Source organism: Equus asinus, chromosome 5 (assembly GCF_041296235.1).
Source record: "Equus asinus isolate D_3611 breed Donkey chromosome 5, EquAss-T2T_v2, whole genome shotgun sequence".
Taxonomy (NCBI): domain Eukaryota; kingdom Metazoa; phylum Chordata; class Mammalia; order Perissodactyla; family Equidae; genus Equus; species Equus asinus.
This window is the reverse complement of record NC_091794.1, coordinates 106,425,513-106,450,673: the sequence shown is the minus strand read 5'-3', so window position 1 is coordinate 106,450,673 and position 25,161 is coordinate 106,425,513. Positions and strand designations below refer to the sequence as shown.

Sequence of the window (25,161 nt, the reverse complement as noted above, 5' to 3'; positions counted from 1 at the left end):
ACTAAGCTGGTGTTGGGGAGCAAGGAGGTTTGAAAGGAAGGGAAATGTGCAGATGGGGGACCCGAGGAGTCCCGGGAGAAACAAGCTGCATATCAGAACTAAAAAAATATAACTTGATGACTCAGTCTTCCCAGATCAGATCACTTATTTTGTCTTCTGAAGGGACTGTCCCCCTCCCAGCAGGGCCGGAGAGGGCAGAAACTCTGAATTAGATGTAACTGTGTTAACTGCTCACCAGCTGCCACATCTTGAGCATCTTGTCCAGGTCTTTGAAGACAATAGTCAGGCTGGGAAAAGAGGTATCTTTTGGGTCCAAGTATTGGGAAGTGCTCTGCCTTGATTTAGTTAACTTTCTAGCTAAGCATTGTGAAATGTGTTCAATGCACATTGTTTCTTTGTTCCCTGTGAGTGATTTTTTAATTGACTATAGACCTGTAATAGAGTCACGGTAATTTGTTTATTTACTTAAATTTTCTGACTAGATGAGGTAGCGCTTTGTGCGCTCTCTCTCTCTCTCTTTTTTTTTGGTGAGGAAGATTGGCCCTGAGCTAACATCTGTTGCCAGTCTTCCTCTTTTTGCTTGAGGAAGATTGTCGCTGAGCTAACATCTGTGCCCATCTACCTCTATTTTATATGTGGGACGCCTACCACAGCATGGCTTGCCAAGCGGTGTCGTGTTTGCACCCGGGATCCAAACCAGCGAACCCCAGGCTGCTGAAGCGGAACGTGCACACTTAACCACTGTGCCACTGGGCCAGCCCCTAGTGTTGTACATCTTATTTCTCCTCTCTCAGTAAAACTTCTTTTGTATTTTATCAAGTACAGTGTATATTTTGGTCATATTTTTACAGTATAAACACTTGCTTTTATGAAGTATGAATTCCTGTATTTAAACTATAACTCATATGTTGGTTTTAAAATTAAATTTTTAATTTAATTCTTTAGTCTTTAATTTGACTCTTTAATTTAATTTAGTTGCTGATCTAACGTCTGTGCCCATCTACCTCTATTTTCCCCACAGCATGGCTTGATGAGCGGTGTGTAGGTCCTTGCCTGGGATCTGAACCTGCAAACCCCAGGCCACCAAAGTGGAGCTCACAAACTTAACCACAATGCCACTGGGCCGACCTCTAAAAAAAATTTAAATTTAAAAATGTTATCCAAAGCCTAGGTTTCTATAGTATTAGTATTTACCCGTAAATACTTATCTGTGCTAGTCAATCAAGTATTATGGTTGACCAAAAATAATCATGTACAGATTACTAGTTTTCAAAAATAATAAAGTACATTTAATATTAGAGCAGGGAAAATTCTGTCTCTATGGATGTCCTAGTGGGGAAAACTTATTACTGAGAGGGAAATCAAGATTAGTGGAAAATTTAAAAATATCTAGCAACCTTTATAATCTATTCAGTAGAACATTTTGTGTGTGATTTCATTTACTTATAAAATTGTCGTGTTTAGGGTATTGAGAGATTTGGACATCCAGAAAAAAGCAAACAGTAAAGTTTTTTTGAGGCACGATGAAGGAAGGAGTTAAAAATGTTAAAAAATTTTTAAAAACCCATTTTCCTTGCTGTATACAGATCCATCAGAGGAATTGACACTTTAGTTTTCAGCAGTAATTTTTTTGTGGGCCAGTGAAACACTCAATCTACATGGAAAAGAAATGTGTAGCCCCTTTGAGCTTTGAACATCAGTTATGTAGGGTAGATGTTGAGTGTGTCATTTATGGCATTTTTGTTTTAGGATGCTAACATATGACAGCATACACGTTTGTATTTGGTGAACATTAATTAATTAACCTTTTACTTTTATGTTAGTTAATCTTTTACTTATGATAAATACAGACCAGGCGTCATTTCCTTGGAGTTTCATCAAAACAAGTGCCACATTCTTTTTTTCTTTCAAGGACAACTTGGGGCAGGTGGGGTGGTCATCTGTAAGGGTTTTTTTTCTCCTCCCCAAAGCACCCCCAGGACATGGTTGTATATCGTAGTTGTAAGTCCTTCTAGTTCCGTGTGAACTGCTGCCACAGCACGGCTACTGATAGATGGGTGGTGTGGTTCTGGGACCAGGAAACGAACGTGGACCTCCGAAGCAGAACTGCACACTTAACCGCTGAGCCACCGGGCCGGCCCTCTGATTCTTTTTTTGGAGGATGATTAGCCCTGAGCTAACATCTGCCACCAATCCTCCTCTTTTTGCTAAGGAAGACTGGCCCTGAGCTAACATCTGTGCCCATCTTCCTCTACTTTAAATGTGGGACGCCTGCCACATCATGGCTTGACAAGTGATGCGTAGGTCTGCACCCGGGATCTGAACCAGTGAATCCTGGGCAAGCAGAACGTGTGAACTTAACTGCTGTGCCACCAGGCTGGTCCCTATTTCTGATTTTATTTATTTATTTTTTATTTATTTATTTTTAAAGATTTTATTTTTTCCTTTTTCTCCCCAAAGCCCCCCGGTGCATAGTTGTATATTCTTCATTGTGGGTCCTTCTAGTTGTGGCCTGTGGGACGCCGCCTCAGCGTGGTTTAACGAGCAGTGCCATGTCCGTGCCCAGGATTCGAACCAAGGAAACACTGGGCCGCCGGCAGAGGAGCGTGTGAACTTAACCACTCAGCCACGGGGCCAGCCTCATATTTCTGATTTTAAAAAGGCCCTAATGTCATTGGATGAGGGATGATGCTTAACCTGTAGAAGGAACTTAAGCATTAATGGGCCACGTTAGGAAGGAAACCTTTGTTCGTACCAAGAATTTGATGGATGTGTAGTGGCCAGAAGTCATTATTTTCTCTTTCTGAAAGAGCCTACTTGCTCCAACACTGTTGTGTAGATCTGCTGGAGTATTGGCTTTGGAGTTCGTGTAGCATGAGTGTGAATGTAGAACTTTCATAGAGATTAGAGAAAACACACGAACCCTGTCCCAGAAGAAGTTACACTTTGGTTTCAGCAATAATTATTTTGTAAGTCAATTTAAATACTCTTCCCACATAGCTAAGTTTTAAAAAATTCTTTGAAAATGTTTAATACTGTTTGTTTCACTTGGTCACTTTTAGGTGACCAGAATCCGTTTTATGGAATAGCGTGAGAAATAGCTGCTACTTGCTCTCGGCTAGATTCATCGTCTGTTTAATTAAGTGGGAGCAAAGGTGAGAATGGGGACCACACCATCTCTATCACTTGGGATGTTTTTGGTGAGGACATAAAATTGCATTCAAGAATCATTTTTTAAAAACCAGATCCAAGGGGCTGCCCCGGTGGCATGGTGGTTGGGTTCATGTGCTCTGCTTGGCACAAACCCGTGGCGGCCCTGGGTTCATAGGTTCAGGTCCCTGGCGCAGACTTGGCACCACTGTTAAGCCATACTGTGGTGGCATCTCACATAGAGTAGAGGAAGACTGAAACAGATGTTAGCTCAGCAATAATCTTCCTCTCACACACACACAAAAAACCCAGATCCAGTGAAAATGATCCTGCTCTCAGGATGTCTCTCTGCTGTATGATGTCGGCAGACATAGGCTTTTGGTTCTAGTGGTTTCACCTGCTGCTGATTTCACAGTCAGCTAGCACATCTGATGCTCTTTAGTAGTGTGCTACATGTTCATGTTGTTTGGGTGAAACAGAGCCCTAAGCCAAAGGAGGACAGTGTCTGAGCCTAAAAGGAAGATGGAAACAGCAAAAGGATGGAGAAAATGCATAGGCTGAAGTTATAAAAAAGTAATGACTGTTTACTGTGTCAGGTGGACACTCGTCATTTATTCAACAAATATTTACTAAAAGCTCCCTGGGTTAGGCATTGTTATGGTTGCTGGGAGTATGACGGCGAGCACGGTAGACCAAGTTCCTGCGCTCTTGGAGCTTGTGTTGTGCTGGGGGGAGATAGACTGTAGACTGATAAAGAGATAGGAGTTCAGGCAATGCATTACATGACTTTATCTCTGATGGCTGTCTTGCAAGATAAGTGATATTTATATTATTACCTTCTTCTAAATGGGAAACAGGCTCAGAGAGGTAACACAGCTAAAAACGGTTGCAGCTGGGCTTGTGACCCAGCGCTAGCCACGTGAGAGCGTGTCACGGAGAACACTTTGTGAAGCCGGGGCGTGGAGCAGCACTTCACTCACCCACTGCACTTGGTCCTTTGTTTCACTTTCAAGTGGAATGCTTTTTTAAAAAAATTGCTCTACTATCAAATGTTGATGAAGAGTCTTATTATTATAAGCTGTTTATTATTCTAATTTGGAGTAGTAATATTAATTAATATTTTCAGCATTATGGGCGACTCAAGAAAGTACTTTTGGTAATTAGGCAGATTGGGCCTTTGGTTTTTAGCCCTTACCAGCTGGAGGAACGTGGTTAGGCACACTTAATATTTTTTGTATTATTGATCAGGTAAAAAGTATTGACGTTAATAATTTTTGTTGCAGTTTATAAAACTCCTTGTAGTAAAAAAAAGTGCAATCGCTGGATTACATTGGAGAATTATAAGGGCCACAACCTTTTTTTCTTCTCAAGAAAATACAGTTTACAGTCTGTTTCCAATGAATAAAACCATTTCTTTGTCGTGGGCTGCTGTGTTGATGGTTAGGCTAGTATGAAGGTGTAAGTGTCCCAAGGGGGAGCTGCCAAGGCCGTAGGAGTTCAAAAGACTGACTTGTTTGAAAATTGTGTACTTTCCTCGTAGTTGATAGAACCTGGCCTTTGTAAGAACCTCATGCTTTGTTTTTGTGAGATTTATTCAACTGGAAACGCGCTCATGGAGGAAGTAAGGTAACTTGCCTGGGCTGCATCCCTTTCGCAGGGAAGGGAGCATGGCAGGCCCCTAAGGGTATGTCGGTAAAGACGGGTGTTAGAGTAGAGAGAGCGAGCCCCAGCCCTAGCCCAGAGGCTGAAAGTGGGATTGTCAGATAGATGGAGGGTGACCACGAAATGGTCGCGTTCAAACCAGGACTCTGTCAAGAGTGGAAGGGGCTCTGTTAGTTAGATGGGACCATCCGGAGGACACTGGGCTGGGAGCCGGGGCGGATGGTTCCCCTGCTGTACGCGACATGTTTGGGCTGGAGGGGAGCCTTTGGGTAAAAGCACTAGACGCTTTAAGGTTTTGATTTGGGGGTCAGTCCTGGACGTGGTCATGATATCCTTTGGGGAAGAAATGAAGTAGAGAAATCAGGCTTTTTATAACTTTGAGGGAAGATTTTTTTTTTTAAAAGATTTTATTTTTCCTTTTTCTCCTCAAAGCCCCCCAGTACATAGTTGTATATTATAGTTAAGGGTCCTTCTAGTTGTGGCATGTGGGATGCCTCCTCAGTGTGGCCTGAGGAGTGGTGCCATGTCCGTGCCCAGGATCCGAACCACTGAAACCCTGGGCCGCCAAGACAGCGCGTACGAACTTAACCACTCGGCCACAGGGCCGGCCCCATGAGTGAACATTTTTTGAGTTGGGTGAGTAATCTGGAAAGTGAAGCAGAAAATGAGTGGAAAACTGAGACTGCGGAGGTGACTGTGCTGTTCTACTCTGGGCCCTGTGTGTCCTGTGACAGTTCTCAGCTGATTGGGGGGCTTGGTCCTTTCTGTGTTAGTGTAGGCAAGGCGATCTGGGCTTGTTGAGCTGTTCCGTTCGTAAGTGTTAAAACTTATGGTGCACAATCACAGGAAAATGACCAGTTCTCTGTTCCTCTCTTCTGATATCTGCCTTTTATGCCTTGCTATTAAAGGAAGGATTAGAGTACTATAAATTCTACAATTAAATATACTTTGCATGCTTTGTATTATGAAGCAAAAAATAAAAATAGGAAACAGAAAGTAGACACAAAATCTTTGTTCAGAATCTCACCATCCAAGGATACTCTTTTTTTCTAGGTTAGGGTTTATTTTTTTCTAAGCTAAATCTTCTAAGACAGATATTTCCCCCTAGGATCACAGATTTTTAGAACTTGAAAAGATTTTAGAAATCTTTGTAGCCTACCCTCTTCATTTAAATTGTTTTTTTCTGATTATAAATTCAGTAGTATAGATTCACTGAATTCTGTATAATTCATTGTAAGAAGACTTCCAAAATCAATAATAAGGGGAAAGCAAGAACTACCCGTAATCCTGTTTTCCAGAGGTAACCTTTGCTAATGTTTTGGCCTGTTACCTTCCCTCTTTTCTGTGTGTGTGCACATTTCACGTCCTCTGCTGTTTCTGACCCCTGTTCCCTGCTCTGCCTGCAGCCTTCCCTCCGCACGCATTACGCACTCTTCATCTTTTGAGACCAGCTGAAGTGTCACCTTCCCCTGGAACCTTTCCCTTTGACACCCACATTCCCGCAGGCCCCCACCCTGGTTTGGCTTCACTTTTTCCATTACCATATTGTGTTGGAGCAGTCTGCTTTTGTGTCTATTTCCCATACTGAATTGACAGCAGAGAACCAGTCACCTTCATTTTCTGATCTCCAAAACCCATTTATCTCAATGCCTGAAACATAGAGGCTTGATTAAAGTTTGTTGAATCAGTGAATAAATGATTAGAATCGTATTGTATGCAGTTTTATGTATTGCTTTTTCCCTTTACATTATGAGAATTTCCTTGTATATTTACAAATTAAAATGTCATTTTTTTTCTTCTTCTTCTCCCCAAAGCCCCCCAATACATAGTTGAAGTTCTAGGTCCTTCTGGTTGTATGACGCCTCCTCAGCATGGCCCGACGAGCAGTGCCATGTCCGTGCCTGGGATCCCAACCGGTGAAACCCCAGGCCGCCAAAGTAGAGCGCCCGAACCCAACTACTGGGCCACAGGGCCAGCCTCTAAAATCTAAAATGTCATTTTTAATGGCTACAGGTTTTTCCTTCATTAGGTGTACTGTGATTGATTTAGTTTTTCCCCAAATGTGGGAAATTCAGGTAGTTGTCAGTTTGCTTTTTTACTATTATCCATGGTTTTGTGATGAAGCTTTGTACATGAATCTTTGTCTAATTTTCCGATGATTTCCCTAAGATTTCTAGAGGTAGAATTAGTGAGTCAAAGGGTCTGATTGTCTAGAATATAGCCAGGTTGCTTTCCAGAATTGAGGTAGGGCGACGACCTCAGTGTCAAAAGAGCTAGGTAGTGTTCTGGAGGGCTAGCATTTTTGACGTCACCTCTTTGTGATCAGTATCATTTTCTGAAGATGTGGAGATGCCAGCCTAGTGCAGAACATTTGGTGGGGCCCTAAGTTTCGGTTAGGATTAGGGTGAGAGATAGGCCGTGAGGAGAAATGAAGAAAAGTTGGAAGGAAAATACAATGTAAATAGGCACAGATGTCAGTGTGCTATTTTTCTTTGAATCTTAATTACACCCCAGAATGACTATCTTTGATCTTTCACTTGCCATATTCTTTTTTTAAACCATTTACTAATCTTTTCTAAGCCAATGCTTATCATTACAAGTTAACAATTTTTGGCCTTTCCTTGAAAACCAGTTTTTTGGCATGCCAGCAGTAGTGATAATAATAACAGTAATAGCTAATGTATTCGGCACTTAAGATGTGCTAAAACGCCTTACATGGATGATAAGTATTTAACCCTATGAAGTGAGGGTATGGTTACTGTTCTCATTTATATGTAGACGAGGAAAGTGATACTGAGGGATGTGAAGTCACTTGCTTAGGGTCTCACAGCCATTGGTGGTATAGGTGGAGCCCAGTCTGCCTGACGGCCAGCCCTCCTAAAGATGATGCTCAGCAGGCATGTTCTCTGGTGTCCAGAGAACAGGAGTCATTGTATACTAGCAAAAAGCAGTCTTAAGCAGCCCCGTTACCTAGGAAAGCATGCGGAGTGTGTCTTTGCCTTCCACTCCCCTCTCAGGCTACTAGAAGTACTCCCCCCTTACGCTCCCACTCTGCTGAAGGGGTACCCCCTCCCCATTCCCTGCAGGTGACATTGTCTTCTACTTTTCAAAAGAAGTCATAGTCATCAGGCACTTCTTGCCTGTTCCTTTCACAGTTTATCTGCTTCATTCTCACTGACTTTCCTTTTTCAGAGGACGAAGCCTGCCTCTTCCTAATAAAAATAGTAACTGTGGTAGTGGGAGAGGAGGAATATTTATCAAGCGCCAAGCACTGTTCTAAGTGCTTGATTTTTATTGCTGCATCTAAGGCTAATGTCATCATCTGCGTTCTGTCCCGTCTTGCCCTGTGCCTGGCTTTGGAGTCATCATTTGAATCTTCTTTCTTTCCTTCTCTCCGCCTTTTGATTCAGACAATCTCCAGTTCACTCCAGATGTAAAAACAACAAGATGCTACCTCTGGTCCTGCATTCCCCTCGCTGTCACTTGATCCATTCCCTCCCTTTCACAGACTAGACTCTTAGAAGTGTACCTCTCTTTTCCCCCCTCATTTTTCAGTCTCCCTCCTTCACTGTGGTTTTTCTTAATGCTTTTTGGTGAGGAAGATTGGCCCTGAGCTAACATCCATTGCCAATCTTCTTCTTTTTTTCCCTCCCCAAAGCCCCAGTACATAGTTGTATATCCTACTTGTAAGTCATTCTAGTTCTTCTATGTGGGACACCGCCACGGCATGGCTTAGTGAGTGGTGCCATGTCCACACCCAGGATCTGAACCAGCAAACCCCAGGCTACCAGAGCAGAGTGTGCAAATGTAACCACTCGGCCACGGGGATGACCCCCCACTGTGCTTTTTTGGAGGCCGTTTCTGTCACTTCACTCAAACTGCTCTTGCTAAGACCACCAGTGACTTCCTGATTGCCAAATCCATAGGCACTTTTCAGAACATGTTGTTTAACCTCTCTTTGGCTTTTGCCCCTGTGATCACTTCTTCTTTGAAAGTGTCTTCATTTGGATACTGTGGGTATACTGCTTTTCTTCCTTCCGTTCTTACTTTTTTTTTTTTTTTGAGGAAGAGTAGCCCTGAGCTAACATCTGCTGCCAATCCTCCTCTTTTTGCTGAGGAAGACTGGCCCTGAGCTAACATCCATGCCCATCTTCCTCCACTTTATATGTGGGATGCCTGCCACAGCATGGCTTGACAAGCGGTGTATAGGTCCGCACCTGGGATCCAAACCAGTGAACCCCGGGCTGCTGAAGCAGAATGTGTGAAGTTAACCCCTGTGCCACTGGGCTGACCCCCCTTCCATTCTTACTTCTCTGTCTTCAGCACAGATTGCTCTTCCCTGAATACATCTTAAATGATGTTTCTCAGGATTCTATTCTTTTTTTTTTTTTTTTTTGCTGAGGAAGATTCACCCTAAACTAACATCTGTTGCCAATCTTCTTCTTTTTGCTTGAGGAAGATTTGCCCTGACCTAACATATGTGCCAGTCTTCCTCTGTTTTGTAATGTGGGTCGCCGCCCCAGCATGGCTGCTGACAGTGGTGTAGGTCCACACCCAGGACCGGAACCCGGGCTGTCGAAGTGGAGCGTGCTGAGCTTAACCACTAGCCCACAGGGCCAGCCCCTCAGGATTCTATTCTTGATTCTCCTATTATTCCCTACCCTCAAGATGCATTTGTTGAATGATGAATGAATGAATGAATGAATGAATAAATACCCTGTTCTTGGGTATTCACTTTATTTATTCTCCTGACACTTATTTACTGCCTCCTGTGGTCCATGCTCAGTTCTGAAGTGCTCAGCAGATGGGTGTGTACTAGATAACAACATTCTGCCCTCTTGGCCCCTAGAGGTTTCTACCGTGTAAATACTGGTGACTCCCAAATCCTCTCGCCAGTGCATATCTGCTGTGTGAGGTCCAGACCCAGATCCCCAGCGGCCCCAGCCCGGTGGACCATGTAGGCACATGGCTTCTCTGCCTGCTGTACTTGTACACGTAGCTCTGCTTTGGGCTATCATTGGAGAGCCACCAAAACTCGCTGCAGCTCAGTGCTTATCAAGAGTTACGTTGGGCGCGTGTTTTTATGGGGCATTGAGTGAAGGATAGGCAGCCCATCCCTTCCGTGAGAGGGTGGTTTTTAATCTTTTTAAAGATAGGGACCTCTTTGAAAATCCTATGAAAACCAGAGACCCTCATGACCCTCAGGTTTTGAACCCCGCCCTAGGTACTGTAAAATCTGTCCTTAAATCAGGTCACACGAGCAAAGGTGAGGCGTGGATCTCCTCATTTGGGCCCCTGTGAAACGGCTCTCTCTGAGGCGTATTTTGGTATGTGATGTGTGTTGTCACTCACATACTGTGTGGATGTGCATGTGTAATGTGTGCACACCTTCTAGCTTTATCTGATTTCTCCTCCCATCATTTTATTTCTGTCCTAATTTCCCTATTTGATCTTAATACAATTAAATTAAAATATATTTTATGTGTTTTTTGTTAATCACTTTCCATCCTTGCTAGAACAAGGAGATGGTAGGCATACATAAAACAAACGTCAACTGCCCAGAAGACGTTTTTATTTGGATATTCTTCCAGGAAGTTCATACTCAGTAGTCTAATCATAACTCTTCTTAAAATCTCCTTCTTCTGTATTCTCAATTTTCGAGAATTTTGCCATCCGTTTAGGTATCCTGTCCCGAAATCTGAACTCTCCACTCTTCCTCACGTCTCACTTGTAAATAATGACCAAGTTGTGTTGATTGTGCACATTTAATTTCCCTAGAACGGTCCCCCTTGCCCAGGCTGGCTTTGTCCCACCCCAGTCCCTTCCCCACATAGCAGCTGGAGTGATTTGTTTTAAAAGATAAATCTGGCTTAGTTACTCCCCTGCTCAAGTCCTTCAGAATCGCCTCCCAGCCTTTGTGAAAAAGCTCAGTCCTGGGATGGCCTTCAGAGCTCACCGTGAGCTTGTCCCAGCCTCTTTCCTGCCTTTTGTCTTGCTGCGGCCGTACACTCTCATCCTTATCAGACAGCCCAGAGCTCCCTAAACACTGTCTTCTCCCCCAAAACCTCCCTGTCCATGCCGACGCCCTTTGTCCCTTCACCTGGCTGACTCCTGCCAGTCCTGAAGAAGAAACTGCAGTCAGGTAACATGCACAGTGTAAGAATTTGCATGTTGCTCGATTTTCAAAATTACTCTCTGGGAGGCTTCACTCATGACTTTAGTAGACAGTGTGAGTGAATTCGAATCCTGAAAACCTATTGGTGAAAAAAAAGAGGTGATGCTCGGTGCACAATTAGACTGCTGACAGCGTCTCTGAGGAATTGAAGCATTTATAAACGTACACACAGAAAGTAAAGAACAACTTAGCCAGCGTAAGCAAAAAATGGGATTTATTTTAAAGGTACAGCATTCCTCTTTCTGAACCCAGGGACAGAAAGATGGCTGGGTCACAGGCAGAGACTGGAACCCTAGCAGCACCTGGAAGTGCTGCTGGGGCTGCCTTTGTCTTGGGTTTCTGCTTCTTTATCATCACCCCTGTATGTACTGCCTTACCTGGCCTCTTTCTCACTTCCTCCTACTCATTTGGCAACTCTGGCCACTCCAGCTTCATGCTTAGTGTGTGCAGCTGAACACAGCTGGAGAAAACACAGGCCGTGCTGGGGGATCTAATTTTCCCCTCAACTTTTTATTTTGAAAATTTTCAAATCTGCAGAAAGTTTGATAGAATTGCCTGAATTCATCGGTTGTCGGTGTTACCTAATTTTGCCGCATTCATTTCATCTCTCTCGGTGTCTACGTGTATGTGTGGGTACGTTTGTACGTGCACGCATACACGTACTTGTGAGTTTTGGCTGGACTGTTGAAAGTACAGAGAAGTGGAAATGGGAAAGAGATGGGAAATGGGAGGTGCTCAGGGAAGGCCTCGCGGAGAAGATACCATTTGAGCAGGGACCTGAAGGAGAGGAGGCCGGGCAGTTACCTTGGGGAGAAGTGTGCGAGGGGAGGAGGAGGCAGCAGGACCGTGAGTGACCCCTCACATCCAGGTGTGCCTTGAAGAAAAAGCGACTCTACTGCGCTAAACTGTATTATTGTTCAAATATTCACTGCCCCTTCCTGGGAAGGTTATCGTCTCCGCCCCACTGGCTGTGGGTATGGCCACGTGGCTTGTTTTGGCCGATGAAATGTGAGCAGAAGTGAATGGCTCACTTCTGGGCCAGTGCGCAGCGTGCCAGCCTCTCTCCCTTTGCCTCGACGATTGGCAGTGTCCCCTGGAGAGGCTGTTTTGTCCTCCTGGGTCTTGGAGTATGGATGATAGGGAGCAGGGCTGTACTTTCATCTGAAGGTTTTTGTCTTTTATAGACATGGTTGGCAATAGTAATAGTTTCATTCTTTTCACCAGAAATTGTGTGAAAGGAGAAGAAAGATGGGGGAAAACAGGTATTATGTATCATTGCCATTTTCATTTATGTATAATTTGCACTAATAGTACTGTCCATTGTAATGTATATGTACCCAAGTGGAATCACTGTGTGTGCTCTTTTGCAGCCTGCTTTTTTCAACTCAGGTAAAATACATATAACATAAAAATATACCTCCTTTTGAGAGCAGGACGTATCGAAGTGATTACAAAACACATTGCTTTCTTTTAAAGACCTAGCATTCCTAAGCTCCCTACTTATGTATGTGTTATGTATGTAGTGTGCGTGTGCGTGTGTGTGTGTGTGTATGTATCCTCCCTATGAAGTGATAACAGATGTCCCAGGCTGAGTTGCAGTCCCCTCCTTTGGGTCTTTTCTGCTCTCATTCTGTCTTATGCAGACTTTATCGTACTGTGTCACAATTGTTGATTTTCTTCTATGTCTTTCCCCAGTGGATCTGGAAATCCTTGAGGCTAGGGATTATGACTTGAGTGTTGACTTATCTTTAGTGCTTGCTATGATGCCTGGTGCAAAATAGGCACTTAGTGAACTAACAAAGGACTGAATTTTTTGCGGAAGATTATGTTCATAAAGTGTCTTTTTTTGGGGTTTTTTTTTAACTTGTACTCTATATACTTTGAACCAGAAAATGAAAATATTCTTTATTTCAGTATACACACTCATCAAAGAGGGAGTTTACTAGTATTCTGTTGTGATTAGAGCATGACTACAATGGCTGAAATACTAACATTCTATATGCACATTCATTTGTTCATAACTAATAGTGGACAGGCTCTTTGTCATCAGGGGAGTAAGGCTGCCTCTATCTGCAAGTCGCTGCAGCTTCAGAAGGAATTTTCTTCTGCAAAGATCAGTGGGATGTGGTGAAGATTGTGCACTCTGGGGTTACACTGTCGAGGTTCACATATGCTCTTTCACTTCCTAGCTGTGCCACTTTGAGCAAGTCACTTAACCTCTCTGAGTTTGGTTTCCTCATCTGTAAATGTGAAAATAAATGTACTGATCTCTTTGAGTTATTAACTAAGTTTACATACATGAACCCCTTAGAACAGCATCTGGCATGTGATAAGGGCTAAGTAAGTGTTAATCATATTATTATAAATTATTCTCTTGTCTCAGGGTTTCCAGCAGCCCCCTGAAGTAGCTGTCAGTGACTTACCTACACAACTTTATTGTCTGAGCACTGGATTTGCTCCCTTTTTGCAGGAGAGGAGGCAGTGGGGTTGTGTTGAGAAGTGAGGAGACACTGTGTTCAGTTGAAATCTTTGAAGGAGCATTTGTCACTTCTTGCTATAATGTTAAGATTAAAGGAAAAAGTATTTTTCCACATTTGTGGCCTCACGTATATAGGGTGACAGTAGTAGACTCAATTTAATATATTCTTTAAAATGAGAGGGGGATTTAAGTGACAAAACTTTTGGAGCTTTTGAGTGAAGATGAGTTTAAAATGGTGAATTTTTATTTTTTTAAATTTTTTTTTGAGGAAGATTAGCCCTGAGCTAACATCTGCTGCCAATCCTCCTGTTTTTGCAGAGGAAGACTGGCCCTGAGCTAACATCCATGCCCATCTTCCTCTACTTTATATGTGGGATGCCTGCCACAGCATGGCTGGACGAGCAGTGCGTATGTCCTCACCTGGGATCTGAACTGGTGAACCCCAGGCCGCCAAAGTGGAACATGTGCTCTTAACTACTGTGCCACTGGGCTGGCCCCCAAATTGTGAATTTTTAAAAGGAAACTGGTGAATTTTAGATCACAGAGCTGTGGTGTTCAGATTTGAATGCATTTATTTGAGATATATTGTTGGGCTTAGATATAGGCATATGGTGAAATTGTTGTAGCATTTTATGTTTTAAATATGACCAGCTGTTAAAAAAAGAAAATAAAACCCACAGTAATAATCAAAATAGGAGATATCTCTAGGAGCAGACCATCCCAAAGAGTAAATATTTGAAAGTGTTTTTTTTCCTGTTGGAATTTAATTTTTTTGAGTGGAAAAGTAAAATGCTTTTGTAGAATGACATCTTTACTAACTTTAAAACAGTGCTTTTTGGATTTATTTTCCCCTACAAACTGCTAAAATAAGAGGAACAGTTCGGCCCACCCTGTCGTCGTTTCTGCCTCCTGTCGCCACAGTGCCCTTGCTGTTTTGAACAGTAGCCGTTTTGAACCTATTTTTAGTTCCTCAGGAACGTGAGGGGAGGAAATGCATCAGGATACAGCAGTTTTGGGGGAAGCCGTGGTTTAATGTCATTTGTGAAATCAGAACTGAAACAATCAAGACAAGAGAAACTCGAGGAATGAGATGTCACGGTCAGTATGTTTGGGTCTGAGTTGTGGTTTAGGACGTAAGTTGAGGAATTGGAAGTTCCTTTTTTATGCTTTTGATGTTTTCCCTCTGTGACATCTGGGAAAACAGAATTCTTTTAAAAAGGACTTTTGTTTAACCTAAAAGAGATTATATCAGTCCTCCATGCTTAGTGTAAACAAGTAGATTAAGCAAAGAGAAAAAAGTTTAATAATATTTTGGTGTGTTGGGACTATTTTTAGTTTGTGTTTCATATGTTCTGTTTGTGACAAAAGTGAGGTCACATCTCTTAAGAGTCAAATTAATTAGAGAGGCCTTCATCCATGCAGTTGCTCAAAGCCATTGTCTTGGGAGTCTCCTGTCCAGATACTCCCAGGGTCCTCGGGTTGCTAAACTGCTCAAAGCCACCACCATTGTAGAGGTGGCCAGTCCACCGAAGGCCGTGGTCCTCTGCTGGGAGCGCTGCCAGGGGCAGCCCAGAGCCCAGAGCGCTCGCTGCTGCTGCTGCTCTGTTCCACAGGTCTTTAAGATAGGGCGTCAGCACAGGTTCTACTGGTCACCTCCCGCCAGTTCCTGTCCCGTGTGGACCTGCCTCTGTCCCTTACTCCACTCCGCCGGCTCCCTTGATAGCGCACAGTATATTTCACAAAGTCTAGATTCTTCATTCTATTTTTTAAACCTGTATTTGTGGAGGGGTGTGGGTGGGGGCGGGGATGGGGGAATACCAGCACAGTGGAAATCTTTCTTCTTGGAAAACTTCCTTCCTTCAAGCCCGTGTTGCAGTGAGTCAGGCCATTTATTCTATGTTTATCTCACTGAGGAGAACATCTGAATTTAACATCTCAGCCTGAACTTGGCACCCGGATTTAAAGTGGCTTCATATTTTTTCCAAAAACAATGTGTGCTTTTTCAAAGGTAACACTGATAATATTATTCCTTAAACAGTAAATTTTTTGTGCAATACATTTTCTAGTATTTTTCTTTTATTCTTTCATTCATTCAGCAGATATTTAAAGAGCACCCACTATGTGCCAGGCACTCTTTTAGGCACAGTGAGACATCTGAGAAAATCCTTGCCTTAAGAAACGTAGGGTGAGGGGGGAGTGGCCTGGTGGCACAGCGGTTAAGTTCACACGTTCCAACTCTTGGCAGTCCAGGGTTCTCGGGTTCGGGATCTCGGGTCCGGACATGGCACCACTTGGCAAAAAACCATGCTGTGGTGGGCGTCCCACATATAAAATAGAGGAAGATGGGCATGGATGTTAGCTCAGGGCCAGTCTTCCTCAGCAAAAAGAAGAAGATTGGCAGTAGTTAGCTCAGGGCTAATCTTCCAAAAAAAAAAGAAACGTGGGGATGGTAGTGGTGAATAAGCAGTACACAAATAAACATCTCATATGTAGTAGGTCAGGCAAGAGCCATGAAGAAGAATGAAGTGGAGAACAGGGCAAGGGTGGTGGTTTTCTCACAACTCTATGGGGAAGGTACAGTGAGCCCTCCATGCCCATCAGACCCGCATCTGCGGATACGGAGGGCCAGCTACCGGACCTGAGTGTCTGCGGATTTTGATATCCATGGGGGATCCTGGAACCAGTCCCTCTCGGATACTGAGGGATGGCTGTGCTCTTGTTATCCTCTTTGGACAGGTTTGGAAACAAGCACAGAGAGGTTAAAAGTGACTTATCTTGAGCCTACCTAGGTTGTAAGTAGTAAAGGCTGAATTTGATTTTGAAATCAAGCATGGGTTCCTGAATTTAGCTGCCTTTAAGGTAATGAAACTTAACTTCCAGCAAATCCCCAAAAGCTGTTTTCTCTGACAGTTTAAAGTCTCCCTTCATCAGATGTTCTGTTGTATAGGTGTGTGTACACAAACACATTTTAAAAAACTAAAGTACTGCCTTAATTTCAGTATCAGGTAGTAAGCAGTGTTTGTGTAAGGCCTTTTAATTTACACTAAATTAAAAAAATCATAGACTCTTCATAAAGAATGTAGCATTTCTGATGGTGCCTTGAAAGATAAGAAGTAATAATGTTATTTTTAAAATTACATCCTATTTGAAACATAGACTAAGCTATAAATTATGAAGAATAGTAAAGTGAACTCACTACCCATAATTGTGAGTATACCACCTGATGAGTTTTCATAAAGTGGACACAGCTGTGAAACTAGCATCCAGTTAAAAAGAAAAAATAAAGACCGTTACCAGCACCCTCGAAGCCTGCTCGTGCCCCCTCAGTCATCTTCCCTGCACCCCACCCCTCCCGCCAAGGGAAGCACTATTCCTGGTTAATGTTATGGTTTAGTTATTCTTACTTTTGAACTTCATGTAAATGGAATCATGCAATCTGTGCTTTTCTACATCTGGCCTCTTTTGCTCAATATTTGTGAGTCTGCCAGGTGGTTGCAAAAAGCACAAGTTCGTTCGTTTGATTGCTCTCTAGATTCCAGTGTAGGAATATACACGATTAATTTATCTTTACCCATAGTTCTTCAAGTACTTTTACATATACCATCACATTTAATTCTAACAACTACCCGTGAAAGCTATTAGGGCTGAATTTACTATCCTTATTTTGTAGCTGAGTAAACAGTGCCTCTGAGGAGTCAAGTGTGTTACCCACCGTCACAGCAAGCACAGCCAGACTATGGGGCCCCAGCATGCAGGGTTTCTGACTGATCTTAGGTCCACTTCACTCTACTAAACCACATTTCTTATTGCTTCTTAAATGCAACCCCGCTGGGATCTCCAGCCTGTCTGTCTGCACTCGGTGCGTGTCCTTACTTACTTCGCTTCTTAGCAGAGCGGCCTCTGGACCTTCATCATAATCACTCCTGTGCGTACCCCGCAACTCCCTTATCCCTCTCTCCCGCTAACCTGCTTGCCTGGCAAAGCCACACCTGGGGTAAACCCAGCCTTCTGCCCACTCTGCGCTCATGAAGCCGTTTGTGGCTGGAGACAGATATACCACCATCGTGAGTGGTTTCATTGGTTCATTTTGAATTCATGACCACCAGTCTCAAGTGGTCATGAGCTTGCTTAGTGCTGCCCAGGAGTTCTACTTTACTTCCTTAGTACATTCATTCTCTCACTCTTCTAGATCAATACTTTATACCTTCTCTTCTCTCTTTGAACCCCTAACTCCTCTTTCTACACTCTCAGCTGATGCCGTTGTTTCCCATTTCACTGAAAATAAAGGCAATCAGAGGAACGCTTCTGCCAGCTCCCACTGTCACATCTAGTGTTGTCCTTTCTCTCTTCTGCATCACCACATGTCCCTATCAGCATGCAGCCATGCTGTCCTCTCCCATCTTTATTTTTTTTTAAATTTTTTTTTTAAAGATTGGCGCCTGGGCAAACAACTGTTGCCAATCTTTTTTTTTTTTCCCTGTTTTATCTCCCGAAACCCCCCCGTACACAGTTGTATATCTTAGTTGCATGTCCTTCTAGTTGTGCAATGTGGGACACCGCCTCAACGTGGCCTGATGAGTGGTGCCATGTCCGCGCCCAGGATCCAAACCCTGGGCCGCCGCAGTGGAGTGCTTGAACTTAACCACTCGGCCACGGAGCCGGCCCCCTCTCCTATCTTTAAAAACAAACAAGCAAATAACCACTCTTGGCCCTGCTTTCCCTAGACTCCGACTCCCCCCCCCCCGCCCCCGCCATTTATCTACTCTTTTTTAATGGTAGAAATCCTCAGAAGGCTGTACTTTCTGTTTCTACTTTTTTCCTCCTGTTCTTCCTTGGACCCACTTCAATCAAACTTTCATCCCCAATATTCCATCAAAATAGCTCTTGACAAGTTTCTTCAACTACCACCTCATTGCCACATCCGATGGTCAACTCTCAGTCTTCATGTTACTCAACCTATAAATAGAGTATATTAATCACTCTTTCTTGAAATACTGTTTGGTTTCTAGGAAGCCAGTCACACTTCTCCCGGAGAACTAGCTTTCGAGGTCTCTTGACACCACTTTCTCAGTCTCCTTTATTGGTTTCACCTCATCTCACCATCTTCGATTGTTAGTATTTGTAAGGCTTCATCCTCAGACTGGCTTAATCTCTGTCTACACTCACTACCTAGGTGGTCTCACTTCATCTCATGGCTTTAAATGCCATCTGGAAGCTGATAGCTCTCAAATTGTCGTGCTGATCTGCCCGCTGTCCTGCGTATCAGATCATATATCTACTTGAGAGCTCCATCTGTTTCATAATCATGTATCATACATGTATAATACGTTTAATAATCATGTAGCTAAAAGAATTTTTTATCTCTCTCCCCCTCCGTTCTTACTGTCTTCTTCTTCTCAGTATACTGATCTGATAAATTGCTTAAGCCCAAGACTTCGGTGACATCTTTACCTCCCCTGATTGTGTCTTACTCTTCATCTCATCCATCAGCACATCCTGTAAGCTTGAGCTCTACTTTCAGAATATACCTCATATGTACTTACCAATATACTTACCATGATCTTCATGGCTACCCACCCTAGTGCAAGTCATCGTCCATCCGCCCCTAGATTATTGCAGCAGCCTCCCAAATAGTCCCTCTGCCTGCTCCCTTTCTCCCCTACAATTTATCCTCCATAACGCCAAAATAGTAACTTAGAACTGTAAGTCAAATCATGTCACTTTTCTGATCACAGCCCCCTGGTGGCTTCCCAGAGCCAGTGCTTTTACAGTGGCCCTTGAGGCACCTTCTCACCTCTGAGCTCATCTTCTGCTTCCCCCCAACTCATTCTGCTCCAGCCACACTGGTTTTGTTGAACATGCCAAGCACAGTCCCACCAGCCTCCCCAGATCCCCATGTGGCTTGCTTCCTCTCTTCCATCAGGTGTTTTCAGATGCCCCCTTTACAAGAGGCTTTTCCATCCACCTTAGGTAAAAATTGTGGTGCCTTGCCCCCAGCATGCCCTGCTGTCTCTCCCTGACTTTATTTTTCTCACAGTTCTCATAACCACCTGGCATCATTTTTGTTCGTTTGGCTATTGACCTTTTGGCGTCCACTAGAAGCTGAGTTCTGTGAAAGCAGGGACTGTTTTGTTTACTGTGGTACTTTACTGTGGTACTTGATGAATGTTTGTTGAATGAATGAATATCTGAAGAGGACTCAGTATCGGAAGTTTGAAACACTGTCTGGGCTTTGAATGTTCAGTTAACCATTCTGCGTGTGGCTTCAATGCTGTGCCTCCCTGGACTCCATGTATAATTTCTCCCATCGCTCCGTATGTGCCGAGTTGTTACATGCCTGGTATTGTGCTCAGTGCTGGGAATACAGCAGTAAACAAGAGAGACATGGTTTTCTCATGGAACTTCCATTCTCTTAGGGAAAAAGGGAGTAAGTAAGACATCAAGTAAGAAATAGATATTTACAGACTGTGAAGAGTGCTTAAGGATGTGAAGAGAGGGCTGTAATATCAAATGAGTGTGGCGGGGAGGGCTGTGCCAGATACGGTGGCCAGGGAAGTCCTCCTGACATTTAAGCTGAGAATAAAAGGAAGAGAAAGAACCAGCTACGCCAAGAATTAGAGAAAATGCTCCTAGGCTAAAGGAATTGCAAGTGGCCAGAGATAAGATACAGCGTAAGTTTCTGGAGGAACTGTCAGAAGGCCGGTGTGACTCCTGCTTGGCATGGGACCCCATGAGAGTGGAGCGATGGCCCTGAGCTCTGTAGAGCACGGGTGAGGACTTGGTTTTCATTCTTAGTAGGAAGCCAGTGAAGGGTTTACGCAGGGGAGAGTGATTTGTGTTTTTAAAGAACTATTGTGATTGCTGTGAGGAGAGTGGCTTATAGGGGAAACTATGATAACATGCTTTCTTATCATTTAGAATTTTATCTATACTTAGATTTTTAAGCTCTCTCCAGCCCTTGGCAACCACCATTCTCTGTCTCTCTGAATTTGATTAGTCTAGGTATCTCATAGTGGAATCATACAGTATTTGTCTTTTTGTGACTGACTTATTTCACTTAGTATAATGTCCTCAGGGTTCATGCATGTTGTAGTATGTGTCAGAATTTCCTTCCATTTTAGGGCTGGGTAATATTCCATTGTATGTATAGACTACATTTTATCCATTTATCCATTGATAGCTACTTGGGTTGCTTCCACCTTTTGGCTCTTGCAAATAGTGCTGCTGTAAACACGGGTGAACAAATACCTGCTTTCACTTCTTTTGGGTAAATACCTAGGAGTGGAGTTACTGGATTGTGTGGTCATTCTACTTAATTTTTTGAGGGTCCACCATACTATTTTCCACGGTGGCTGCACCATTTTACCTTTCCCCCAACAGTGCACGAGGGTACCGTTTCTCCACACCCTTGCCAACACTTGCTATTTTCTGTTTCCCTGATAGTAGCCATCCTGATGGGTGTGAGGTATTATCTCATTGTGGTTTTGACTTGCATTTCAGAAATCTAGAACTTTGGAAGTGTTTAAAGAAAGCAATATGGGGCCTCTGCCTCTACCAGGCCAGAGTGGACACAGGTAGGTCTGTTAGGAAGCTCTTGCAGAGGTCCTGGTGAGAGAGGATGGTGGCCTGAATAGGGTGGTGGCAGACGCGCTGAGCGGCGAGGGTGGACTTAGGTAGAAGGAATAGGACTTGGTGATAAGTTGTGTGTGTTTGAGGAGATGAAAGGAAGTGAGGAGGCAGTAAACACGGATTCTGGGTCTCTGCCTTGAGTAATTGGGTTGGGAACAGATTGGGGGTAGGAATTTTTGGTCCACTTCCTCCAGCCTCTACCCCGGTTAACAGTTTATACAAGAAATAGTTCATTAATTTCTTTCAGTGAGTTTTTCATCATAATACCAATTCTCCTTGGATGATGTGTGATGACTTTCCCTTTCCCCTCTGTTCAGTTCAGGTCGTGAGCACGGAGCACCTGTTACAGACCAGGTGCTGTGCTAGATTTTAGGGAGCCACAGATGAGTAAGAGAGAGGCCGCCTGGTGGAGTGCCTTGGTTCTCAAAGGTTTTGATCTCAAGACTCCCTTACACTCTTATAAAATATTGAGGATTCCAAAGAACTTTTGTTTAGGTGGGTTATATTTATTGATACTTAACTTCTTAGAAATGAAAACTGAGAAACTTAAAAAAATGTTGATTAATTCTTTAAAAAATAATAGGCATTGTATGTTAATATAAATAACATGTTTTTAATAAAATAAGTACATTTTCCAAAACAAATTGAGTGAGAAGAGTGACATTGTTTTCCCTTTTGCAAATCTTTTTAATGTCTGACTTAATAGAAGACAGCTGGATTCTCGTATTAACTTCTCTCTTTAATCTGTTGCAACATTGCACATGATGTAGCCTCTGGAAAGCTCCACTGGACGTTTGTGAGAGAATAAGAGTGAAAAAGGCAAATGTCTTAGTGTTATTATAAAAATAGTTTTGGCCTCACAGACCATCTGAAAGGGTCTTGGAGACCCCCAGAGATGCCCAGACTGTTGATTTAGTGGGAGGAGCACAGATGTTAGAGCCACACTGCATGAGTTCAGATTCCTGCTCTGCCACTTACTCAGTAAGCAGGATATCTAACCTCTCTGTGCCTCAGTTTGCTCATATATAAAATGGAGATAATCTAAGTACCTACCTCAATGGGGATTATGAGGATTAAGTAAGTATATATTTGTAAAGTATTTAGAACATTGCTGGAAGATAGTTAAAGTGCTACATCAGTGCTTCTTAAATAAATAAGACCTAATCCTTTCCATTAAGAGATTTAGTCGAGTTAGGTAGATAGATGAGCAGCAAAACAACTTCAGGATTTTGTCTAAGTTCATTGATAGATGTATTTACAGCAGGGCCACAAAGCGGGGCTTCTGAACTTTGGGGTCAAGAATCAAGATGTTCTTGTTGTCTGGACAGGGGAAGGAGGAGATTTTCTGCAATTTTAGAATGAGATTCTTCATTCAGATGCGGTCCGTCCCCGTTAGCATTTGTTGTAACTTAACTTCTTCGTCTTTCTTATTTGTAATGGAAAGAATACGAGCAGCCAAGTTGGTTTGCTTCTTTGATGCTGACTTAGAGCCAGAAGCCTTATCACAATTGTTCTGTATCCTCACTGCCTGGGACAGCAGGTGGTCAGTGAGAGTTTATTGACTGGTTATGAATTAATGGCTGTCAAAACGTGGGAGAGGGCCCTGCCCAGTGGCACAGCAGTTAAGTTCACACGTTCCGCTTCGGCGGCCTGGGTTCACCAGTTCAGATCCCGGCTGTGGACCTATGCACAGCTTGGCAAGCCATGCTGTGGCAGGTGTCCCACATATAAAATAGAGGAAGATGGGAACGGATGTTGGCTCAGGGCCAGTCTTCTTCAGCAAAAAGAAGAGGATTGGCGGCAGATGTTAGCTCAGGGCTAATCTTCCTCCAAAAAAAGATATGTGGGGGAAACATTTTTGTGATCCACTGGGATTTTGTGGTAGATAATTTGTAATCACTTGGGGTATTATTATAAAGAAAAAGTTGTAGATTATATTTTCATCGAAATTAAATAAGAACAACCTAATCTTTTTGCTCTTGAAAGTGATAGTAAAATTTGTGTCTTAGTGTAACTCTTACTTTCATTGTTTTACTGAATTAAATTGGGTATTTATTTTAAATTTCTCCTATTTAAAATGGCCAAGTTATATAGTTTTATTAAAATAATAACAGGCTTTCCTGTGTTTAAAAGTGTGGTATGCTTATTGTAAATTCAGAGTATCAGTCAAGGAGGTGTGATTTAAACAGATGAGAAGGCAGTTAAGATGCAGTTTTTAAAAAGTGAGGTGGTAGCTTGTAAAAATACTGGTACACCGAGTTATTACTTGTCTCGAATGAGTACTTTTTCTCAAGGCATCTTTAGTTGTTAAGCTCTAGTGTGGTTATTGATGGTCATTGATAACGTTGTCGTTATCCTTAGGCAGAATTGTATTTCTGCTGTTTAGTTATAGAATGTCCTTTTCCTCTCATGTTGTAGATCCGACGGAGGCGCCTTGCACGACTTGCTGGTGGACAGACCTCCCAGCCGACCACCCCACTCACCTCTCCCCAGAGGGAGAACCCTCCAGGGCCTCCTATAGCAGCATCAGCCCCAGGCCCCTCCCAGAGTCTTGGTCTCAATGTCCACAACATGACCCCAGCTACCTCCCCAATAGGTGCATCAGGTAAGCCTTACGTTCATACCTGGGACACGTTTATAATTCCAATCTAGCTTTCTGTTAAACTTACAGTTGTAATGTTTCCACAACAGGATAAAATGAATTAGAAAGCAACTTTTTAAAATTTTGCAAGCAGTAGTTTAAAGATTAAGGTCATACAGTGTGTTTTGTTAATATCTATTCATTTTGATAGTAATCTGGTAAAACTAATTGTTTTCCTTTATATAGCTTTTGTCCTTTTTTTGAGTCAGGTCTTATCTCTGATGGCAAGGGGATTAAGACTAAATTTGGTTCTGAGGATTTTATGAGTTTGGTTGATGCTTTTCTTTTAAGGTAAAATAATCTGAAAATGCAAGATTGAAACAATGGTCAAAATAACAAGCCTCTAATTAGGGATTTCCTAGTCTTTATTCTGCATTGGCGTCGAACTCTTTCTTTAAATTTTCGGAGTATAAAAGTTCACTGGATGTGATGTTTTATAACTGTCTCATTGACAATTATTTAACTATTGTAAAAGTTTATTTCTTTGCAATTAATGAGCTCATGGTTGATATCCACAACTATCTTTTTTTGGGAAATGATGATATTGACTCATACTATATGTTTGAAGTTATCTGTCCTTCCTGTAATTGAACTTTTCTATCAAACATAATAATTATTATAATTACTTAAGATTCTAATTATGAAAAAGCAGGCATTGAGACCTGTGTGGATCATCATGTCATCTAACAATTTAATATATGACTGACTGGTCGTTCTGTAGTCATTTAATGCAGTCTCTTGTAGTCGTCTCCCAGATAATCTGTCTTCTTGATCTAGGATAACTTGTCAGTTAAAAGTATTTGCTGTTTCTATTATTGTAACTCTTGTTAGGTAGGAGTAGACTCCTCCCCATGTAAATATAAATGAATTCTCTTAATTATAAAAGTGAGAGAGGTTCAGGCCAAAATGTCAATTTGGTAATAAACAGTGCCTTTGCCTGAAATATCTTCTCTGTACACCTTCTTTGACAAGCTATGACAGTCTTCTTGTAGGAGAAGAGTTCAGATTCTAATCTTTTTTCCACCTTTTCCTTAGAAACAGAGCTACTGACAGTGCTTCTTGTCTCACCATGATCAGGCCCCAACTGGAATGCTGGAAATTGTCCAGGAGATAGCTGGTGGGGTGGGGAGGAGCTTAAAACCTCACTGTATCAGCACAGGTTAGGCAGGAGACCCAGCACTCTGCCTGCTCCTGGAAAGCCCCTCAGCACTCCTGGTTACAGCATGGTGTCTCTTTGGGACCACCAGGAATAATCTGTGTATGCCCCTTATCCCTGCTTATGTCAGCCACCAGTCCCAGGTCCTCATCTCTTATCCTCTACGTGACTTGTTACTATAACTTTCTGACTCTATCTCCACCTATCCCCCAATTCTGAAATTCTCTTGGTCAGTCAACAACAAAATCCTGCTCTGTGACCATCCCTTC

The 25,161-nt window shown here is 42.8% G+C and overlaps 1 protein-coding gene across 3 annotated transcripts in view; it reads left to right on the top strand.

The window, feature by feature from the left end:
- Positions 1-25,161, top strand: part of UBE4B (ubiquitination factor E4B) — a 122,702-nt gene that overhangs the window by 12,077 nt on the left and 85,464 nt on the right. For all 3 annotated transcript variants that reach the window (XM_014849839.3, XM_044769649.2, XM_070511134.1), the window contains exon 2: positions 23,514-23,700. In XM_014849839.3, coding sequence (XP_014705325.1) covers positions 23,514-23,700 — 187 coding nt within the window. The remainder of the gene's footprint in view (positions 1-23,513; positions 23,701-25,161) is intronic.